General features: G+C 43.1%; 1 protein-coding gene across 1 annotated transcript in view; it reads right to left on the reverse strand.

Annotated features, from left to right (window-relative positions):
- Window positions 1-21,497, reverse strand: part of LOC129814184 (glypican-1-like) — a 160,080-nt gene that overhangs the window by 55,700 nt on the left and 82,883 nt on the right. Inside the window, exons 4-7 of the mRNA XM_055867086.1 lie at window positions 15,140-15,367; window positions 13,372-13,535; window positions 6,315-6,480; window positions 5,915-6,045 (exon numbers count right to left, since the gene is read on the reverse strand). Coding sequence (XP_055723061.1) covers window positions 5,915-6,045; window positions 6,315-6,480; window positions 13,372-13,535; window positions 15,140-15,367 — 689 coding nt within the window. The remainder of the gene's footprint in view (window positions 1-5,914; window positions 6,046-6,314; window positions 6,481-13,371; window positions 13,536-15,139; window positions 15,368-21,497) is intronic.

The raw sequence follows: 21,497 nt of genomic DNA on the forward strand, positions 1-21,497 counted from the left end.
CTACGTACAGTATTTAACACTACTAGCACGACGTACAGTAGTTAACACTACTAGCAATACGTACAGTAGTTAACACTACTAGCACCACGTACACTAGTTAACACTACTAGCACTACGTACAGTAGTTAGCACTACTAGCACTACTTACAGTAGTTAACACTACTAGCACCACGTACAGTAGTTAACACTACTAGCACGACGTACAGTAGTTAACACTACTAGCACTACGTACAGTAGTTAACACTACTAGCACTACGTACAGTAGTTAACACTACTAGCACGACTTACAGTAGTTAGCACTACTAGCACTACGTACAGTAGTTAACACTACTAGCACCAGGTACAGTAGTTAACACTACTAGCACCAGGTACAGTAGTTAACACTACTAGCACTACGTACAGTAGTTAACACTACTAGCACTACGTACAGTAGTTAACACTACTAGCACTACTAGCACTACGTACAGTAGTTAACACTACTAGCACCACGTACAGTAGTTAAAACTACTAGCACTACGTACAGTAGTTAGGAATACTAGCACTACGTACAGTAGTTAACACTACTAGCACGACGTACAGTAGTTAACACTACTAGCACTACGTACAGTAGATAACACTACTAGCACTACGTTCTAGTTAACACTACTAGCAAGACTTACAGTAGTTAGCACTACTAGCACCAGGTACAGTAGTTAACACTACTAGCACCAGGTACAGTAGTTAACACTACTATTACGACGTACAGTAGTTAACACTACTAGCACTACGTACAGTAGTTAACACTACTAGCACTACGTACAGTAGTTAACACTACTAGAACTACGTACAGTAGTTAACACTACTAGCACTACGTACAGTAGTTAACACGACTAGCACTACGTACAGTAGTTAGCACGACAAGCACTGCGTACAGTAGTTAACACTACTAGCACTACGTACAGTAGTTAACACTACTAGCACGACGTACAGTAGTTAACACTACTATCACTACGTACAGTAGTTAACACTACTAGCACGACTTACAGTAGTTAACACTACTAGCACCAGGTACAGTAGTTAACACTACTAGCACCAGGTACAGTAGTTAACACTACTAGCACCAGGTACATTAGTTAACACTACTAGCACCAGGTACATTAGTTAACACTACTAGCACTACGTACAGTAGTTAACACTACTAGCACTACGTACAGTAATTAACACTACTAGCACTACGTACAGTAGTTAACACTACTAGCACAACGTACAGTAGTTAGCACTACTAGCACTACGTACAGTAGTTAGCACTACTAGCACTACGTACAGTAGTTAGCACTACTAGCACTACGTACAGTAGTTAGCACTACTAGCACTACGTACAGTAGTTAACACTACTAGCACTACGTACAGTAGTTAACACTACTAGCACCATGTACAGTAGTTAACACTACTAGCACCACTTACAGTAGTTAACACTACTAGCACTACAGTAGTTAACACTACTAGCACCACGTACAGTAGTTAACACTACTAGCACCACGTACAGTAGTTAACACTACTATCAGTACAGTAGATAACACTACTAGCACCACGTACAGTAGTTAACAATACTAACACTACAGTAGTTAACACGACTAGCACTACGTACAGTAGTTAACAATACTAACACTACAGTAGTTAACACGACTAGCACTACGTACAGTAGTTAACACTACTAGCACCACGTACAGTAGTTAACACTACTAGCACTACGTACAGTAGTTAACACGACTAGCACTACGTACAGTAGTTAACACTACTAGCACTACGTACAGTAGTTAACACTACTAGCACCACGTACAGTAGTTAACACCACTAGCACCACATACAGTAGTTAACACTACTAGCACCACATACAGTAGTTAACACTACTAGCACCACGTACAGTAGTTAACACTACTAGCACCACGTACAGTAGTTAACACTACTATCACTACAGTAGATAACACTACTAGCACCACGTACAGTAGTTAACAATACTAACACTACAGTAGTTAACACGACTAGCACTACGTACAGTAGTTAACACTACTAGCACTACGTACAGTAGTTAACACTACTAGCACCACGTACAGTAGTTAACACTACTAGCACCACGTACAGTAGTTAACACTAATAGCACTACGTACAGTAGTTAGGGCTACTAGCACTACTTACAGTAGTTAACACTACTAGCACGACGTACAGTAGTTAAAACTACTAGCACTACAGTAGTTAACACTACTAGCACTACGTACAGTAGTTAACACGACTAGCACTACGTACAGTAGTTAACACTACTAGCACCAGGTACAGTAGTTAACACTACTAGCACTACGTACAGTAGTTAACACTACTAGCACTACGTACAGTAGTTAACACTACTAGCACTACGTACAGTAGTTAACACTACTAGCACTACGTACAGTAGTTAACACTACTAGCACTACGTACAGTAGTTAGCACTACTAGCACTACGTACAGTAGTTAGCACTACTAGCACTACTTACAGTAGTTAGCACTACTAGCACCACGTACAGTAGTTAGCACTACTAGCACCACGTACAGTAGTTAGCACTACTAGCACTACAGTAGTTAGCACTACTAGCACGACTTACAGTAGTTAGCACTACTAGCACGACGTACAGTAGTTAACACTACTAGCACTACGTACAGTAGTTAACACTACTAGCACCTCGTACAGTAGTTAACACTACTAGCACTACGTACAGTAGTTAGGACTACTAGCACTACTTACAGTAGTTAACACTACTAGCACGACGTACAGTAGTTAACACTACTAGCACTACAGTAGTTAACACTACTAGCACTACGTACAGTAGTTAACACGACTAGCACTACGTACAGTAGTTAACACTACTAGCACCAGGTACAGTAGTTAACACTACTAGCACTACGTACAGTAGTTAACACTACTAGCACTACGTACAGTAGTTAACACTACTAGCACTACGTACAGTAGTTAGCACTACTAGCACTACGTACAGTAGTTAGCACTACTAGCACTACGTACAGTAGTTAGCACTACTAGCACTACTTACATTAGTTAGCACTACTAGCACCCCGTACAGTAGTCAGCACTACTAGCACCACGTACAGTAGTTAGCACTACTAGCACTACAGTAGTTAGCACTACTAGCACGACTTACAGTAGTTAGCACTACTTGCACCACCTACAGTAGTTAGCACTACTAGCACGACTTACAGCAGTTAGCACTACTAGCACCACTTAAAGTAGTTAGCACTACTAGCACCACTTACAGTAGTTAGCACTACTAATACCACTTACAGTAGTTAGCACTACTAGCACCACTTACAATAGTTAACACTACTAGCACCTCTAAGCACTACTACTGTGGCACCACTTACAATAGTTAGCACTACTAGCACCTCTAAGCACTACTACTGTGGCACCACTTACAATAGTTAGCACTACTAGCACCTTAAAGCACTACTAACACTACTTACAATAGTTAGCACTACTAGCACCTCTAAGCACTACTACAGTGGCACCACTTACAATAGTTAGCACTACTAACACTACTTACAATAGTTAGCACTACTAACACTACTTACAATAGTTAGCACTACTAACACTACTTACAATTGTTAGCACTACTAACACCTCTAAGCACTACTACTGTGGCACCACTTACAATAGTTAGCACTACTAGCACCTCTAAGCACTACTACTGTGGCACCACTTACAATAGTTAGCACTACTAGCACCTCTAAGCACTACTACCGTGGCACCACTTACAATAGTTAGCACTACTAGCACCTCGAAGCACTACTACTGTGGCACCACTTACAATAGTTAGCACTACTAACACTACTTACAATAGTTAGCACTACTAACACTACTTACAATTGTTAGCACTACTAATACCACTTACAGTAGTTAGCACCACTAAGTAGTGCTAAGTACAGTACTTAACACTACTTAGCACCACTTACAGTAGTTAGCACTACTTACAACGCCAGAGGACTGTAGTTAGCACTACTAGCACGACTTACAGTAGTTAGCACTACTAGCACCACTTACAGTAGTTAGCACTACTAGCACGACTTACAGCAGTTAGCACTACTAGCACCACTTACAGTAGTTAGCACTACTAGCACCACTTGCAGAAGTTAGCACCACTTACAGTAGTTAGCACTACTAGCACCACTTACAGTAGTTAGCACTACTAGCACCACTTACAGTAGTTAGCACTACTAGCACGACTTACAGCAGTTAGCACTACTAGCACCACTTACAGTAGTTAGCACTACTAGCACCACTTACAGTAGTTAGCACTACTAGCACCACTTACAGTAGTTAGCACTACTAATACCACTAACAGTAGTTAGCACTACTAGCACCACTTACAATAGTTAACACTACTAGCACCTCTAAGCACTACTACCGTGGCACCACTTACAATAGTTAGCACTACTAGCACCTCTAAGCACTACTACTGTGGCACCACTTACAATAGTTAGCACTACTAACACTACTTACAATAGTTAGCACTACTAACACTACTTAAAATTGTTAGCACTACTAACACCTCTAAGCACTACTACTGTGGCACCACTTACAATAGTTAGCACTACTAGCACCTCTAAGCACTACTACTGTGGCACCACTTACAATAGTTAGCACTACTAGCACCTCTAAGCACTACTACTGTGGCACCACTTACAATAGTTAGCACTACTAGCACCTCTAAGCACTACTACCGTGGCACCACTTACAATTGTTAGCACTACTAGCACCTCTAAGCACTACTACTGTGGCACCACTTACAATAGTTAGCACTACTAGCGCTACTTACAATAGTTAGCACCACTAAGTAGTGCTAAGTACAGTACTTAGCACTACTTAGCACCACTTACAGTAGTTAGCACTACTTACAACGCCAGAGGACTCTGATTTAACATCATATAGTAACCTAAGAATTTCAATGCCAAGAACACACACACCTCCTATGCTGCTTCAGACTTAAGTTAAACTGTCCTCTTGTTTAGTCTGTTTTGGATAGCTCTGAGGCCCTCTGCCTCTCCTGTATAAATAACTGTTCTATAAAACACGTAAACACACACACACATCTATCATATATGGTACTAACCTGAGGTAGAAGGTGCCCCTACTCACGGATGTAGAACAAATTTGTCCTACTCCCAATCCTAACTGTAACTCTGTTGACACGTGATAACTAATTAAACCAGAGCAGCTGCAATAGAAGTAGTTGCATATTGAAACACTTTATGAATCAAACTGACTTTCTAAACCTGGTAGGACAAATAGGCCAATACATCATCTATAGAAGACTGTCAATAAGCAGGTGAAGCTGTCCCTAGACACTGATCTCAGGTCAGTTGGTTTCCTCCCTAGTGGTTAAGGTTAGAATCATGTAATCTGATCCTGGCTGGTGTTGTGAAGGCTAGTCTGCCAGGTCATGGCAGAGCCTCAGGCCAAATCTGGCCTCGACACCTGCGCAGTACAGAGAAGCCTTTGTTCCCCGACACTATTTACATATTTTCCCACCTTCACTAAATAAAAAAATCAGATTCCATGGCTCCTTATGCTTTTTAACAGGCACATAAAAGTGGTGCTCGTACACCATTAAAAGGAGAAGTTAATGTTTGGCCTTGAGACTGTGTTATGAGTCCCTGTTCAGGTATGTGGAACATTATTACATTAAATCAGCACAGGTATTCAACATCAGGCTCTGAATATGTGATATGAGCCCTGATCAACACCGTATTAGTGTGATCGGTAATAATATTTTAAAGTGTGGACTGGCGGTAGTATATCTGTGCGTGTGTGTGTGTGTGCGTGTTTTGTGTGTGAGTGTGCGTGTTTTGTGTGTCAGTGTGCGCGTGTGCGTGTGCTGACTGCTGTACTGACCTTGGTGTTAAAGGTGTCTATGTTTTCTATCATGGTGGTGATAGCCTCTGAGATGTGCTTGGGGAGAGAGAGGAACACCACATTCACACTGGATGCACCCTCAAACTTGTTAGCCACCTGCAGCATGGCATCTACAGAGACGGGGGGAATACAATATTAAAATGTGAATGCATGCTTATAAGCATTAAATTAAATTAAATGAGTGTGCAAATGTGTGTGTGTGTGTGTGTGTGTGTGTGTGTGTGTGTGTGTGTGTGTGTGTGTGTGTGTGTGTGTGTGTGTGTGTGTGTGTGTGTGTGTGTGTGTGTGTGTGTGTGTGTGTGTGTGTGTGTGTGTGTGTGTGTGTGTGTGTGTGTGTGTGTGTGTGTGTCGTGCGTGTGTGTGTGTTTATATGTCTCACCAGCCAAGTTTCTCCACTCTGTGTCCAGGTCGGCGTGGTTGGCGAGGCAGCCCTTCAGCACGTTTGCACAGTAGTTGGCACAGGGCTTGGCAGAGGGCACGCCACGGCAGTGGCGACAGTACGTCATCTTCATGATGGCACGCACACACTCTGGACTCAGGGGCACCTGGGAGAGGAGGCACACAACAAAACAGATGATATATACAGTACCAGTCAAAAGTTTGGACACACCTACTCATTCAAAAGTTTTTCTTGCACTTCAATTAACAGATGTGTCTTGTTAAAAGTTTTTGGAATTTGTTTCCTTCTTAATGCATTAGGGCCAATCAGTTGTGTTGTGACAAGGTAGGGGGGTATACAGAATATAGCTCTCATTGGTAAAAGACCAAGTCCATATTATGGCAAGAACAGCTCAAATAAGCAAAGAGAAATTACAGGCCATCATTACTGACATGTAGGTCAGTCAATCTAGAAAATTTCAAGAACTTTGAAAGTTTCTTCAAGTGCAGTCGCAAAAACCATCAAGCGCTATGATGAAACTGTCTCTCATGAGGACCGCCACAGGAAAGGAAGACCCAGAGTTACCTCTGCTGCAGAGGATAGGTTCATTAGAGTTAACTGCACCTCAGATTGCAGCCCAAATAAATGCTTCACAGAGTTCAAGTAACAGACACATCTCAACATCAACTGTTCAGAGGAGACTGCATGAATCAGGCATTTATGGTCAAATTGCTGCAAAGAAACCACTACTAAAAGAAACCAATAATAAGAAGAGACTTTCTTGAGCCAAGAAACATGAGCAATAATAAGTCCAAATTTGAGATTTTTGGTTCCAACTGCCGTGTCGTTGTGAGACGCAGAGGAGTTGAACCGATGACCTCTGCATGTTTGGTTCCCACCGTGAAGCATGGAGGAGGTGTGACGGTGTTTTGCTGGTGACACTGTCTGTGATTTATTTAGAATTCAAGGCACACTTAACCAGCATGGCTACCACAGCATACTGCAGAGATACGCCATCCCATCTGGTTTGCGCTTAGTGGGACTCTCATTTGTTTTTCAACAGGACAATGACCCAACACACTTTTGACTGGTACTGTATATCATAAATACCTCTCAATATTAATGCATACGCTCAATTGAGGTACTTTACACGGTGTAGGAAAGACATTAATACCCCTATGAGCATTGACAAATCAGAGGTAGAAACAGCCTGGCATCCAGGCTAAATACAAACCGACATGTTTCCCTTCAATCATGAAATGAATGTCCCTGTGACTTCTTATGGTTTTCTTTTCATACAAAGCCTTGGCCGTTCCAACACCTCTATGAGCAATAGCATATGTTCCAATGACAAACAAGACTGAAAGAAATGCATCAGGCCCTTCAGTGACTGTCCCTGCCATTCCAACGGTTACTACTGCTTCTGCCACTACTACAATAGTTCCATTATTGTCATTCATTATCATGGGTCCTGAGATATGTGGAAAGGAGAACAGCTTAAGATCCTGTGAACGCGTGAGTTTCCTTGGCGATGGGCGAACAAACGACACACACACACACACACAATACAGCGGGAGGTCACTTCCCATGGCCATCCTTTTACGCTAGCGCCGCGCTTGTAGGTTTTAGTCAACCTGGTTACCGTGGAAACCGATCAGCCGAGAGAATGAGCTTTTTTTCCCTCTGCATGACACATCCGTCTTCACATTCCACCAGATCCTTCCATCCTTCTTTTCCTCCGAACCTCTCTCTCTCTCGCTATCCCACTGGGCTGTTCCCTCAGGAAAGGGCCTTGGTGCATTATAACTGAAACTGGGTTAATACCAGTAAGCCCTGCTAGCAAGAGAGCCAAGGCTACGCATACAAAAATCCAGTAGAAGTGTGTGTGTGTATCTGTGTGAGAGGGAGACTGAGAGCTCAGCTCGGAATACCAAACTCCTCTTAGCTGACATCTGGGGCGGTGTGATGCTTTTCCTGGAAACCGCCACCCTTGTCATATCAAAGTCAGACAAAGCCTAGTTAGCAGAAACATGCAGACATTAGCTAACAGTATCCAATGTTAAAGACAACATGAACATGGTCTCAGGACCACCGACAGAAGCCTCTTCCTCTAATGATACCTGACAGTGATGGCCCTGATGAGCTAGGTTAGGTTCCTTATCTACTAATTATAATGGGATTGTTCACCTGCTATTGATATTGTACCAGGAGACAGTTCACTTTACATCCATAGACTGTTGATGATATTGATGTTGACAGCAGGCAGTGACTATCTATTGATTAGGAAACAGTCAATATGAATCAATGGGAATGCAGGGTTCTGGTGATGACATAAAATAGTGTTTGTTTCACATCCTGACTCTACAGCACGCCCCCGCGTCCCCCCTCCTCTCCTCCTTCACTCCTTTTCTCCTCCACTCGTTAGGCAAAAGAATGAGTCAGGCAATCACTGTTTGAATGAGAGAGAGAGACATTTTTTGCGGGGGGTGGAAAGACATATATGGAGCCCAAAGAAAAGGGTTGAAAATAATAAAGTTCCAGAAAGCAAACGGAGAGACGGGAGAGAGAACATGAAGACCTAGAGTCAGGGAGTAGACACAAAGGAAGAGACAGAATATTTGAAAGGAAGAAATTTTCCTTCATTTGAGTTAATATTATCATCCTGCACACATTCAATGAAGTGAGGGCTTTATAGCACGACTGCAGCCAGAGAAGCCTATTATCGTCACTGTCTGATGGAAAACTCTTATCTCCAAAACAGAAACTTTTCAGGAAATGGACAAATATTTTCCCATTACAGAACATACAATTCTGAAGCTATTTTCAATACATTTTCTTGGTCCTAGAGTCTTGCAATATTCAGAGTACATGGAAGGGAGTCACTGCTTTCAATAAATGTTTTAAAAAAATGTAAACCGTCAAAGATGAGAGGTTTTCATCAGACAGCGACGCTATACTGTTAGCCTGATCCCAGATCTGTTTGTGCTGTCTTGTCAACACCTTTTCGTTCATTGTGTTATGAATTTTATGAATAATGACTAAATGATGTATACATTTAACTTAACTATAACTATAACTAACAGAATTCTACCCTGTCTCTGTATAATGATGGAGAATGTTTGTCCATAAGAGAAGAGGAACTGTGGCAGACAACTTGTGACCACTGTGGAACTGATAACAGGGAAGGAAACCTAACCACCCAGGGAGGGGAGAAACCTTAAGCTTGTAGTAGATTGTATAACAGGTGGCAGGCAATGTATGAGAAGGAGAAGACTTGTGAACTATATTGTCTGAGAGGAGGAGGGACAGTTATGACGAAATGAGAGGTATATAAACCACTGTACAGGAAATGATAAGGAGAGCTCTCGTAAATAAACATTCTGACAATTGTAGACTGGCCTCTGTCTGTTTCATTTCAACAAGAACCTTACAAATTCTTGGTAACAGACCGAGTAGTTTAATTGAAGTTCAGTTTATGAACATTGAGAACATAATTCTCTTAACACTTTGTCATGCCAAACAATGAGGCAATGAGAGGGACACAAACAAATCTGGGTTCAGGCTAGCATACTGTAGCTCTGACATCCCAAACCATAGACAATAGGCTTAATGGAGTGAGCAAATCATCCATGCCCTGATTGCTTGAGGTTAATGCTCACAGTTTCCCTCCCTGTAATTCTGTGGATGCACACCAAGCAGAGAGACAAAGAGAGATAGAGAGAGATAGAGAGAGAGATGCTGGGCCTGGCTAACCGACCCAGACACAAACTACACAGTTCTACACACCGACCGTACACTAATTAGGTAACCTTTGGAGAATTGTGAATTAAGAGTAAGTGTGTGTGTGTGTGTGTGTGTGTGTGTGTGTGTGTGTGTGTGTGTGTGTGTGTGTGTGTGTGTGTGTGTGTGTGTGTGTGTGTGTGTGTGTGTGTGTGTGTGTGTGTGTGTGTGTGTGTGTGTGCGCGCGCGCGCGCGCGCGCGTGTGCGTGCCACGCCAATGACATTATCAGTACTACATGTAAACAGTACATTATTCAACCTTACCATTGTGACCCTGACTACACTACATCTCCATATACTGTACACATGTCAGATAGGTCCTGGGAATAGGGTGGCCTCTCTCTTTCTCTCTCTCTCATTGTGTAATTAATGAAGATATATGAGTAGCCTCTTCCCCCTGCGTTAGCTGTACTAGACTCCAAGCCTCGTAGTGATATATGTGGCGCGTGCTGTGGCCTACTTCCTACTGTACTGTGCCATCAGGACAGAGAGCGTCCCTGAAAACTGGTGGTGATGTTGGAAGACAGGGAATACCACAGGGAGAAGAGAGATCTACCTCTGAGCAAAAACGTTTCTCTCTTTGTCTCTCTCTTCCTCAATCTCTCCCGTTCCTTTATCTGTGCACACACACACACAGTAACGCACACTCACAGATTAACACATACACACACATCTGCAGGCGGTTGGAAAGGAGAGGCACCATAAAGTACAGCCCTGGGCTCAGGCAATCAGCTCCTGCTACAGCAGTTAATGTCAACGCATCCGTGAGAAATGGCCCCCTCCACATACAAGACAAGAGTAAGGTTCAAATCAGAGCACTAATGCTGAGAAACATCCGCTCTGTAGGGGGTCAATATTGAGCGTTAAAATCAGCGCACCAATGACATTTGTTGATATTACCGCAATAGCGAAAGATACAGTTCACACTCTCCTATTCTGAAATAAGGAAAGTGCAGGGTTATTAAAGTGATATTAGGCTTTTATAAACTGTTTGAGGTCATCTCTTTTCAACAGTCATGAGGAGGTATAGCCTACTAAAAGTGTGTTCACTACTATATAATTGTCCTCTCCATAAGGCAAGGTGAGGGTTAATAGTATTGTGCTGATGTGAAGGTTAGCGTGTTAGTGTGATGCATCTCTCTCAGCCTCAGTTTCTCTGTGTGTCCCTATAGAGGGGATAAGACACGCCACCCACACAGAGGGACCTTCGGGTAACTCAATTAAGCACACAACGTAGCATTGCCTAGCTGCAAGCATAAGGGAATAAAGCCTAGAATTACAGTGGCCACAGGTAGCGAAGCCTAGCGAAGCCTAGCGAAGCCTAGCGAAGCGAAGCCGCGAGCATAAGGGAATAAGGCCCAGAATGACCATGGCCACAGCTAGCGTAGTGTAGCCTAGCGTAGCCGGGGAAATAAGGGAAAGCATGGCAGAGGTTAGCCTCGCCATGCCACGGGCATACTGTAAATGGGCATTAGAGTTATCATGGGCTTAAGGGAATAAGGCCAGGCATTAGCATGGCAACAGTTAGTGTAGCCTAGCCTAGCAGGGGAACAAGGAATAGTATTAGCATGGGCAGACAGCCAGACACGCTAAGCTGGCATTTCTATTTATGACGTATGCCCTGTGGATCCACTCTCCAGACCTGCCAGGCTGGACTACAGAGCACTGCCAGCCCGCAGGGTGTCAGGCTGATAAGCAGTTGTTAGCTATCTCACCCACACACACCTATTCTACCTATTCCCCTCCCTTCTCCTCTTCTCCCCCAGAGCTGTCTGATCTGATCCATATTTGCTGATTGTGGCCATGTTGCTGCTGCTGAAGGACATTGAGCGATGTGTCCATTAAATGACATTGGCTGGGGAAAATGTGTAAGTAATTAGTGCGGCTTTTACAAATTACAAAATGTCATCCTTGCACTAATGCCAGGGTGCAGGGCAAGCGCTGCTATTCTCAATGAGGTCAGGGAGTATTCTGGCACGCATTAACACAGGCACACAGACACTACTCTGGGATACAGTGTGATTTGATGGCAGGGGAGGGGGGAGAGAAGGTGTACATCTCACAGTGATCTCTTGTCACAGCCAAGGTCAACATGTGTGTACATGAGTGTCCCTTTCACTCCGACTCCCTCGACGCTCGCTCCTCTGTTACCATATCTCTTCCATTCACTCTTTCCTCTCTACCTCGTCTAAACCCTCTCTACCCGCTCTTTCTCGCTCCGTTTCCCTTTCTCCTAACCACACAATCCCAATTACAGTCTGATTGGAACTACAGGGAGGAGAGGGGGGGGGGGGCGTACCCATATCCCAGCATGCCATCTGGCATTCTGCTCAGCCCGCTGCCTCCCTGGCTGGTCCAATCAGACTCGAAACTCCACATAATGCATAAATCTCCCCTTTCTCCTCCTCACCTTCCTCTCTCCTCCATTCCTATACTCTCCACTCATCCTCTACTACCTTCCCTTCCTCTGCCTCATGTAGCTCCATTGACATTGTCCAGAGCTGTGACTCACTCTCTCCCTTCTCTCCTGTACACACTGTATGTGTGAACGACCTAGTGTTCTGCTCTTAGATTTCTCCCTCCTCTGATGCGCTGTAACTCTATCAGAGATTAATTGGCCAGTAATGAGACGCACAGCCCTATTTATAGGCTGTTAATGGGCCCCGTGACTGAGTGTGTTTACCACACACTGTTCTAGAGAAGCAGTATAGAGCCGCCAGAGAACTACTGTACACAGTGTGACGCACAGCGCTACAAAGGTCTGGAGCCACAGACAACATGACAAGACAAAATAAATGCCGGATGCTGTAGGATTCGTGGAGGATTTGAGCCGTCCATTTAGCTGCTTGTAGTGTGGGGGGTTTTGTTAACATTAGAAGAAGAGGCACCGGGGACTCTTCTCTCATGCCGTAGCATTAGTTTGGTAGAATGTTTCTCAAAACATATCTCAAAGCTCCAGATACTTGGTGTATAAAGTGCCAGATTGATGTACAGTAGGTTTAATTGACAGGATGAGAGAGAGAGAGAGAGAGAGAGAGAGAGAGAGAGAGAGAGAGAGAGAGAGAGAGAGAGAGAGAGAGAGAGAGAGAGAGAGAGAGAGAGAGAGAGAGAGAGAGAGAGAGAGAGAGAGAGAGGAAGAGAGAGGGAGAGAGAGAGAGAGAGAGGGAGAGAGAGAGAGAGAGAGAGAGAGAGAGAGAGAGAGAGAGAGAGAGAGAGAGAGAGAGAGAGAGACAAAGACACTGACAAACATAAGAGGGAGAAAGATAGTCTGTCTTACCTGTGACACCTTGCGAACCACCTCCCCGCTGATCACCAGTCCCTGGACAAAGGAGCGTGCTGCCACAAATGTACGTGTCACCTTCAACTTGAGGTTGCGGGGGGTGTCACCAAAGGGTCGCAGCGTCTCCGACTGCTTGGACACACACTCCAAGTAGTCATCACCTACAATCAAAATAACTTTATTAGTTAAACACCCTTCATACATCCCTCATAATGATAGCTAAAGCAATATAACAACCTCACATAGTTAAGAAAAAAAGTTGAAAGCAAACAAGATGAAAATCATGACAATATTTACCAGGGTTGAGGTAATTCAATGTCAACGCAAGAGTTTGTGGGGCGAAAAATAGAGAGTGAACAAATGTGAACGATGATGAAGGCCAGTGATAGACGCCAGCCTGGCATGTTCATACAATGTGGCATTGTCTGGATGGATGGCTGTATATTTGCATCTCATAAGAGAGAGTCACACCTTCGCCGTGGCAACCTCGGGAAAAAGACGTCCCCACGGAAGTCCTTGGGGTCATTGGCGCTAGGAGACGTGTGATGACTGATGAAAACTCAAACAAATTAAATTCATGTTACCGTGTGAATTAAATTGTCGTGTTGGGTTTGTTTCAAGAGCCTGTAAAGAGCTGCATATGTTAATATGTCTTATTGATTTGTGTTTTCTGGTTGATGTGTGACTGGAATTGAAATGGTTTGTTGAGTTGACTGGTTGTCAGGCACATTCCTGTTGTTTGGTCATAACATTCAAATTGAGTTGATTAGATTATAATCTGCCTGGTGTTTTGCTGTCTTTTGTTTTCACTAGCAAAGTGTTACGAAATGTTAATTCACGTTGGGTTCCCACTTGAGTTATTTGAAATTTGGTTTAAAGAGCCGTGAATTCGCTCATACTTTGAGAACTTGCTACTAAGCTCCTGTGTATGTCAGACGTGCATCGTTTGTTTTTGTCTTAGAGTATGTTCTGAACTGAAGACACGTGTAACCACGTTAAGTCGTCAGGTAGCCTAGTGGTTAGAGTGTTAGGCAGGTAACCGAAAGGTTGCTACATCGAATCCCCGAGGTGACAAGTTAAAAATCTTGTCATTCTGCCCCTGAACAAGGCAGTTAACCCACTGTTCCTAGGCCTTCGTTGTAAAGAATAATTTGTTCTTAACTGACTTGTTAAATAAAAGTCTTAGCCTATTGGTGATAGTCATTTATTCTGAATAGTTTTTCATGTATCAGGTATTTCATGTACACTATAATTGTTTGAGTGTCAATTATTTTGTGACTAATACATTCTATTAGTAAACCCATTCCTCCTTTCACAGAGTAATTATTTGATTGGCTATTTGCCAATAATTTGATAGTTGTTAAATTAACTACACTGCACACATAGCACATGCTTGGGTACCAACTTAACATCCCTGAGCTGCTTGCCCCAATAAATGTGTGCTGGAACATTGGTCGCCAGGATTAGCTATTTATACCCAGCCTCTTAATAATTGCATAACGGTGCAAGACAGACACATGTTCATTATAGACATACTGAGTCACTGATGCAATTATTCGCTATCTTGCTAGATCCTCCAGAGACGCATAGGGCCGGTTGCATTTATTCACATAACATTGGAGTCAGATTGATGAAATCATTTTTTTATTATTCTACTTAATATTTGGATGAGTTGGGAAAAAAGCAGCATTTATTTTCAATGGAGATTGTAAGAGTGAAATATTTCAAAGATCTTATTTAAGTTGAATGCGTAATGTTTACGTACCTATGAGGTATTGTCCGTTGGCTCCCTTGAACAGCCTCTCCAGCAGGCGGGCCCAGAACTCGTTGAGCGCCTCCTCTACGTTGATGTTGGAACCGCGGTAGTACCGCCTCAGCTCCGTGTACAGGTCAGAGAACACGCGGGTGTTCTGGGTGTACAGGAAACCTAGCACCGGGGGGTAGGACTCTTGCAGGAGAACCTCCGAACTGTTCAGCAGCTCCAGGAGGTAATCTGGAATGTGACAGGAAACAGGAAGTGTAAAACAGGAAGTCCAATCTGGTGGGATTACATTTACAGTTTAGCAGACACTTATCCAGAGCAACTAGGATTAAGTGCCTTGCTCAAGGGCACATTGATGGATTTTTGACCTAGTCATCTTGGGGATTCAAACCAGAAACATTTTGGTTACTGGCCCAATTCTCTAAACAATTAGGCCAGTGGTTCTCAACCTTGGTCATGGGGACACAAAGGGGGCACATTTTAGTTTTGCCCTAGCACTACACACCTGATTCAAATCATCAAAGCCTTTTGATGAGTTGATCATTTGAATCAGCAGTGTAGTGCTAGGGCAAAAACTAAAATGTGCCCCCTTTGTGTCCCCAGGACCAGGATTGAGAACCAGCGAACTAGGCTACTAGCCGACCAAGTAGGAGGATTTAGATAGGCAGTCTATGTTCTCTTCAGACTTCACTTTCAGGCTGTGGTATTGCTTTACTTTGTTGTGCATAGCTTTAGTGGTTCTTAGCTGAGCTGTTGATCGATGTTTTCCTCCTTCTTCTTCTGTTTTCTCTCTCACCCTCTTTACATGACACAGTCTCTTCACAGGGGGTTTGGAAGCAAAGTAAATGCAAAAATGAAAGGGTATAATTTCCCTGTTATGTGTTTTTTTTCAGAATCCCCCTTGCGACAAACAACAGTAGGACATAGGTCAGTCTCAAAGAGCGGTGTTGCCTATGATACAGCTCCCTGCCGTTTAGTGTAGTTTAGCTGTGAGGAATGGGGCTCTGCACCGACTTCTCAGAAACTTTACACCACTTCTCTCTCTGCAGCTCATGGCTTTGTACTGCGTATGAAAGATGCCACAGAGATGAACCCGGAGAGGAAGTGTTTAAATGTATTCTCAGGATAAGGATAGGATGTGCTGTGGAAGATACTGTTGCCAAACACATAAAACACAATGAGTGGGATACAGAGACAGCAGAGAAAACACAGTCAGAGGCATACAGCATAAACTGGCACCAACAGACACAGGCACATGCAGGCCTGCAGAGACGCACACAAACAAAAGCAGAGAGCAACATCAACAGCAGACAAACCCAGTCCTGCTGGAATGGGACTCTCCAATCTGTCAGTACCATGGCTCTGACCAAAACCACACTACACAATAACAGGCTGCGCTGCGACTGCACTGTTCAAGAATACATTTTCATTGCATCGTCTTTAATGCGTGTCCATTTGTCTGACTGTGTCGTTTTCTTTGAAGGCGTTCTTATCTCCTTCGGCCTGCCATACACCCCAGATGGGGAGCAGCTGAGGAGAGGAATCACTGAGCCTCTATGAAACCCCCAAGTATGGGTTAGAGAACTCCCTTTGCTCAACAGTATTGTCTCTCTCTGTGTGTCTCTCTCGCTGTCTTACTCTCTCCCTCTCTCTATTATATATGCAGTTGAAGTCGGAAGTTTACATACACTTTAGCCAAATACATTTAAACTACATTTTTCACAATTCTTGACATTTACTCAGAGTAAAAATCCCCTGTCTTAGGTCAGTTAGGATCACCACTTTATTTTAAGAATGTGAAATGTCAGAATAATAGTAGAGAGAATGATTTATTTCAGCTTTTATTTCTTTCATCACATTCTCAGTGGGTCAGAAGTGTACATGCACTCAATTAGTATTTGGTAGCATTGCCTTTAAATTGTTTAACTTAGGTCAAACGTTTCGGGTAGCCTTCCATAAGCTTCCCACAATAAGTTGGGTGAATTTTGGCTCATTCCTCCTGACAGAGCTAGTGTAACTGAGTCAGGTTTGTAAGCCTCTTGTTCGCACACACTTTTTCAGTTCTGCCCACAAATGTTCTATAGGATTGAGGTCAGGGCTTTGTGATGGCCACTCCAATACCTTGACCTTGTTGTCCTTAAGCCATTTTGCCACAACTTTGGAAGTGTGCTTGGGGTCATTGTACATTTGGAAGACCCATTTGTGACCAAGCTTTAACTTGGTGACTGATGTCTTGAGATGTTGCTTCAATATATCCACATCATTTTCCTCCTCATGATGCCTATGTAGTTCACCAGTCCCTCCTGCAGCAAAGCACCCCCACAACATGATGCTGCCACCCCTGTGCTTCACGGTTTGGAGGGTGTTCTTTGGCTTGCAAGCCTCACCCTTTTTCCTCCAAACATAACAATGGTCATTATGGCCAAACAGTTCTATTTTTGTTTCATCAGACCATAGGACATTTCTCCAAAAATTACAATCTTTGTCCACATGTGCAGTTGCAAACCGTAGTCTGGCTTTTTTTGGGCGGTTTTGGAGATGTGGCTTCTTGCTTTCTGAGCGGCCTTTCAGGTTATGTCGATATAGGACTCGTTTTACTGTGGATATAGATACTTTTTTACCTGTTTCCTCCAGCATCCTCACATGGTCCTTTGCTGTTGTTCTGGGATTGATTTGCACTTTTCGCACCAAAGTACGTTCATCCTTTGGAGACAGAACAAGTCTCCTTCCTGAGCAGTATGCCGGCTGTGTGGTCCCATGGTGTTTATACTTGCACATACTATTGTTTGTACAGATGAATGTGGTACCTTCAGGCGTTTGGAAATTACTCCCAATGATGAACCAGACTTGTGGAGGTCAACTATTTTCTTTCTGAGGTGTTGGCTCATTTCTTTTGATTTTTCCCATGATGTCAAGCAAAGAGGCACTGAGTTTGAAGGTAGGCCTCGAAATACATCTGCAGGTACATCTCCAATTGATTCAAATTATGTTAATTAGCCTATCAGAAGCTTCTAAAGCCATGACATAATTTTCTGGAATTTTCCAAGCTGTTTAAAGGCACAGTCAACTTAGTAGATGTAAACTTCTGACCCTCTGGAATTGTGATACAGTGAATTGTAAGTGAAATAATCTGTCTGTAAACAATTGTTGGAAAAATTACTTGTGTTATGCACAAAGCATATGTCCTAACCGACTTGCCAAAACTATAGTTTGTTAACAAGAAAATTGTGGAGTGGTTGAAAAACGAGTTTTAATGACGCCAACCTATGTGTATGTAAACTTCCGACTTCAACTGTATATATGTATTTGTTGTCTGTGCCTAACAGTGTTTGTGCCATGTTTGTGTTGCTACCATTTTGTTTTGCTGTCATGTTTGTGTTGCTACCATGTTGTGTTGTTGTCTTTTGTTGTGATGTGCGTTTTGTTCAACATTTTAATTTGATTTCCAGGCCTCATCCTCACAGGATTCCTTCTGCCTCTTTTTAAAAATGTATTTAACCTTTATTTAACCAGGTATGCAAGTTGAGAACAAGTTCTCAATTACAACTGCGACCTGGCCAAGATAAAGCAAAGCAGTTCAACACATGGAGTTACACATGGAGTAAACACACATACAGTCAATAATACAGTAGAAAAACAAGTCTATATACAATGTGTGCAAATGAGGTGAGATAAGGGAGTTAAGGCAATAAATAGGCCATGGTGGCGAAGTAAATACAATATAGAAATTAAACACTGGAATGGTAGATGTGCAGTAGATCAATGCGCAAAGTAGAAATACTGGGGTGCAAAGGAGCAAGATAAATAAATAAATACAGTAGGGGATGAGGTAGTTGGATGGGCTATTTACAGATGGGCTATGTACAGGTGCAGTGATCTGTGAGCTACTCTGACAGATTATGCTTAAAGCTAGTGAGGGAGATATAAGTCTCCAGTTTCAGTGATTGTTGTAGTTATTTCCAGTCATTGTCAGCAGAGAACTGGAAGGAGAGGCGGCCAAAGGAGGAATTGGCTTTGGGGGTGACCAGTGAGATATACCTGCTGGAGCGCGTGCTACGGGTGGGTGCTGCTATGGTGATCAGCGAACTGAGATAAGGTGGGGCTTTACCTAGCAGGGTCTTGTAGATGACCTGGAGCCAGTGGGTATGGCGACGAGTATGAAGCGAGGGCCAGCCAACGAGAACGTACAGGTCGCAGGGGTGGGTAGTATATGGGGCTTTGGTGACAAAACGGATGGCACTGTGATAGACTGCATCCAATTTGTTGAGTAGAGTGTTGGAGGCTATTTTGTAAATGACATCGCCGAAGTCGAGGATCGGTAGGATGGTCAGTTTTACGAGGGTATGTTTGGCAGCATGAGTGAAGGATGCTTTGTTGCGAAATAGGAAGCCAATTCTAGATTACATTTTTACAGTTTACAGTCTAACCAGGCACCTAGGTATTTGTAGTTGTCCACATATTCTAAGTCAGAACCGTCCAGAGTAGTGATGGACGGGAGGGCAGGTGCGGGCAGCGATCGGTTGAAGAACATGCATTTTGTTTTACTTGTATTTAAGAGCCGTCACAGACGGGCTATTGCGGCAGACAACCACACCGGGTTCCACTCCTATCAGCTAAAAACAAGACGAAGCGGCTCCAGTGGGCACAGGATGACCAACACCAGACAATTGAGGAGTGGAAAAATATTGCCTCACCTATAGTAATGTTTTGTTCTCTCTCTCACTCACTCACTCACTCACTCTCTCACTCACTCACTCACTCACTCACTCACTCACTCACTCACTCACTCACCCCCGTTAGATTGTGGTCCCTATGGGGTCATACACAAACACACACACACAGCATACATTCACCACACACATCCAGTACACACGCAGACACACTGCCTGAAGATGATACGACAGTGTTGAATAAATTATAGAATATAATGGTAATCATTGCTCAGCGTTATCTAAGCATGGCCTTGTCTGATGATGTGTCACTATTCTCCTATAGTTCTACTCATTATTACTAGACATTAAAGGGGGGAGCGTTATATTTTGGGGAATATGTGCTTTCTACTGTTTTGCTGGGGAATGCTGGGGAAACATTACAAAAACAAAGTATCCTCATTAAAGCCAACACTGCCAGTAAACACAACAGAGAGAAATAATGACTAGAGGCGAACAGAGTGTTTACTGGAAGTCTTTACTGATAATGGGCTTTGTTATGGTGACATTTCAGGGCTAGCTGGGGGACTAAAGTTGAGCTTTTTAAGGCAATGCAAACGTTGCTGTATAATGCAACTGATGTGTAGCGGATTCTAAGCTAGCAGTAAGCATCGCTAAAGGCTTTTGTTTTGAATTCAACCAAATGCCACAGACACCGTGAGAAGACCTACAATACCAACATCCCCAGCAGCTACCTGAACGCTCAGGGTAAAAAAACACAAAAAGCCTGATATTCCAGGCCTTTCTGAGCAGAGCAAAGTGCTTGGCCGCTGTGTTTCTGACTGGATGACATCGCTCCCCTGCCACCTGACCCAATGCCAGTCAGACGGACTTCTCCAGAACTCTGTGTCTGTTAGGATTAGCCGGGAGTGCCGCTCTGCTATCACACACACACAGGCAGGGACGCATGCACACACACATACACTAAAATCTCAGAGAGACTGACACTGTCTGTGTGTTTATCCTAGGGCAGGGGTCTCCTTTTCTAGCATGAGAGCTACTTTTTAAAATGAAAAAAAAAAGATATATAGCTTTCAAATAGGCACATTCATCTCGTCTCCTCTCACCTGTAACTCTTCCCCGGGTCCTTAGTGTACAAGAGAATTTTCTGCAAATATACCTCGTAAAATAATGGTTCATAAACAACTCTAAGGAGGCCCCTATAAAATCTGTGATTTTCCCCTGCAAATTCTGTTTTATATTTTCACAAATTATGTTCTCAGTTTTACTTTTCTTCAAATTCCAATTGTTTATAGAGAAACAACAGAAATGTGATGTTCTGAGTCCATGTCCACGCTTAAATCACATCAGAAGACTTTTGATTCTTGATTGTAATTCCCCTTTAATTGCACATCTAGCAAGTGAGGAATGTGCATCTACTGTGCCGGTCTAGTGATGGTTCTGTACTGCTGCTGCTCATTTCATGGCAAAGTTAGCAAATAACAAATAATAGATACAAATGATATACTTAGTCATGATATACTTCTGCCAGGTAAGCCTACTTTGCAGGTAACATTTAAGGTTTTGGGGATAGTAGTTCTGTCAACCCACAAGACGGTTATCACATCAACTGGCTTTACACAGAGTGATAGACAAAGGCGCGCACCACAAAGACATACAGGGGAAATATGGTTGGAAATGAATTGGCAGAT

Source organism: Salvelinus fontinalis, chromosome 17 (assembly GCF_029448725.1).
Source record: "Salvelinus fontinalis isolate EN_2023a chromosome 17, ASM2944872v1, whole genome shotgun sequence".
NCBI classification, from domain to species: Eukaryota; Metazoa; Chordata; class Actinopteri; order Salmoniformes; family Salmonidae; genus Salvelinus; species Salvelinus fontinalis.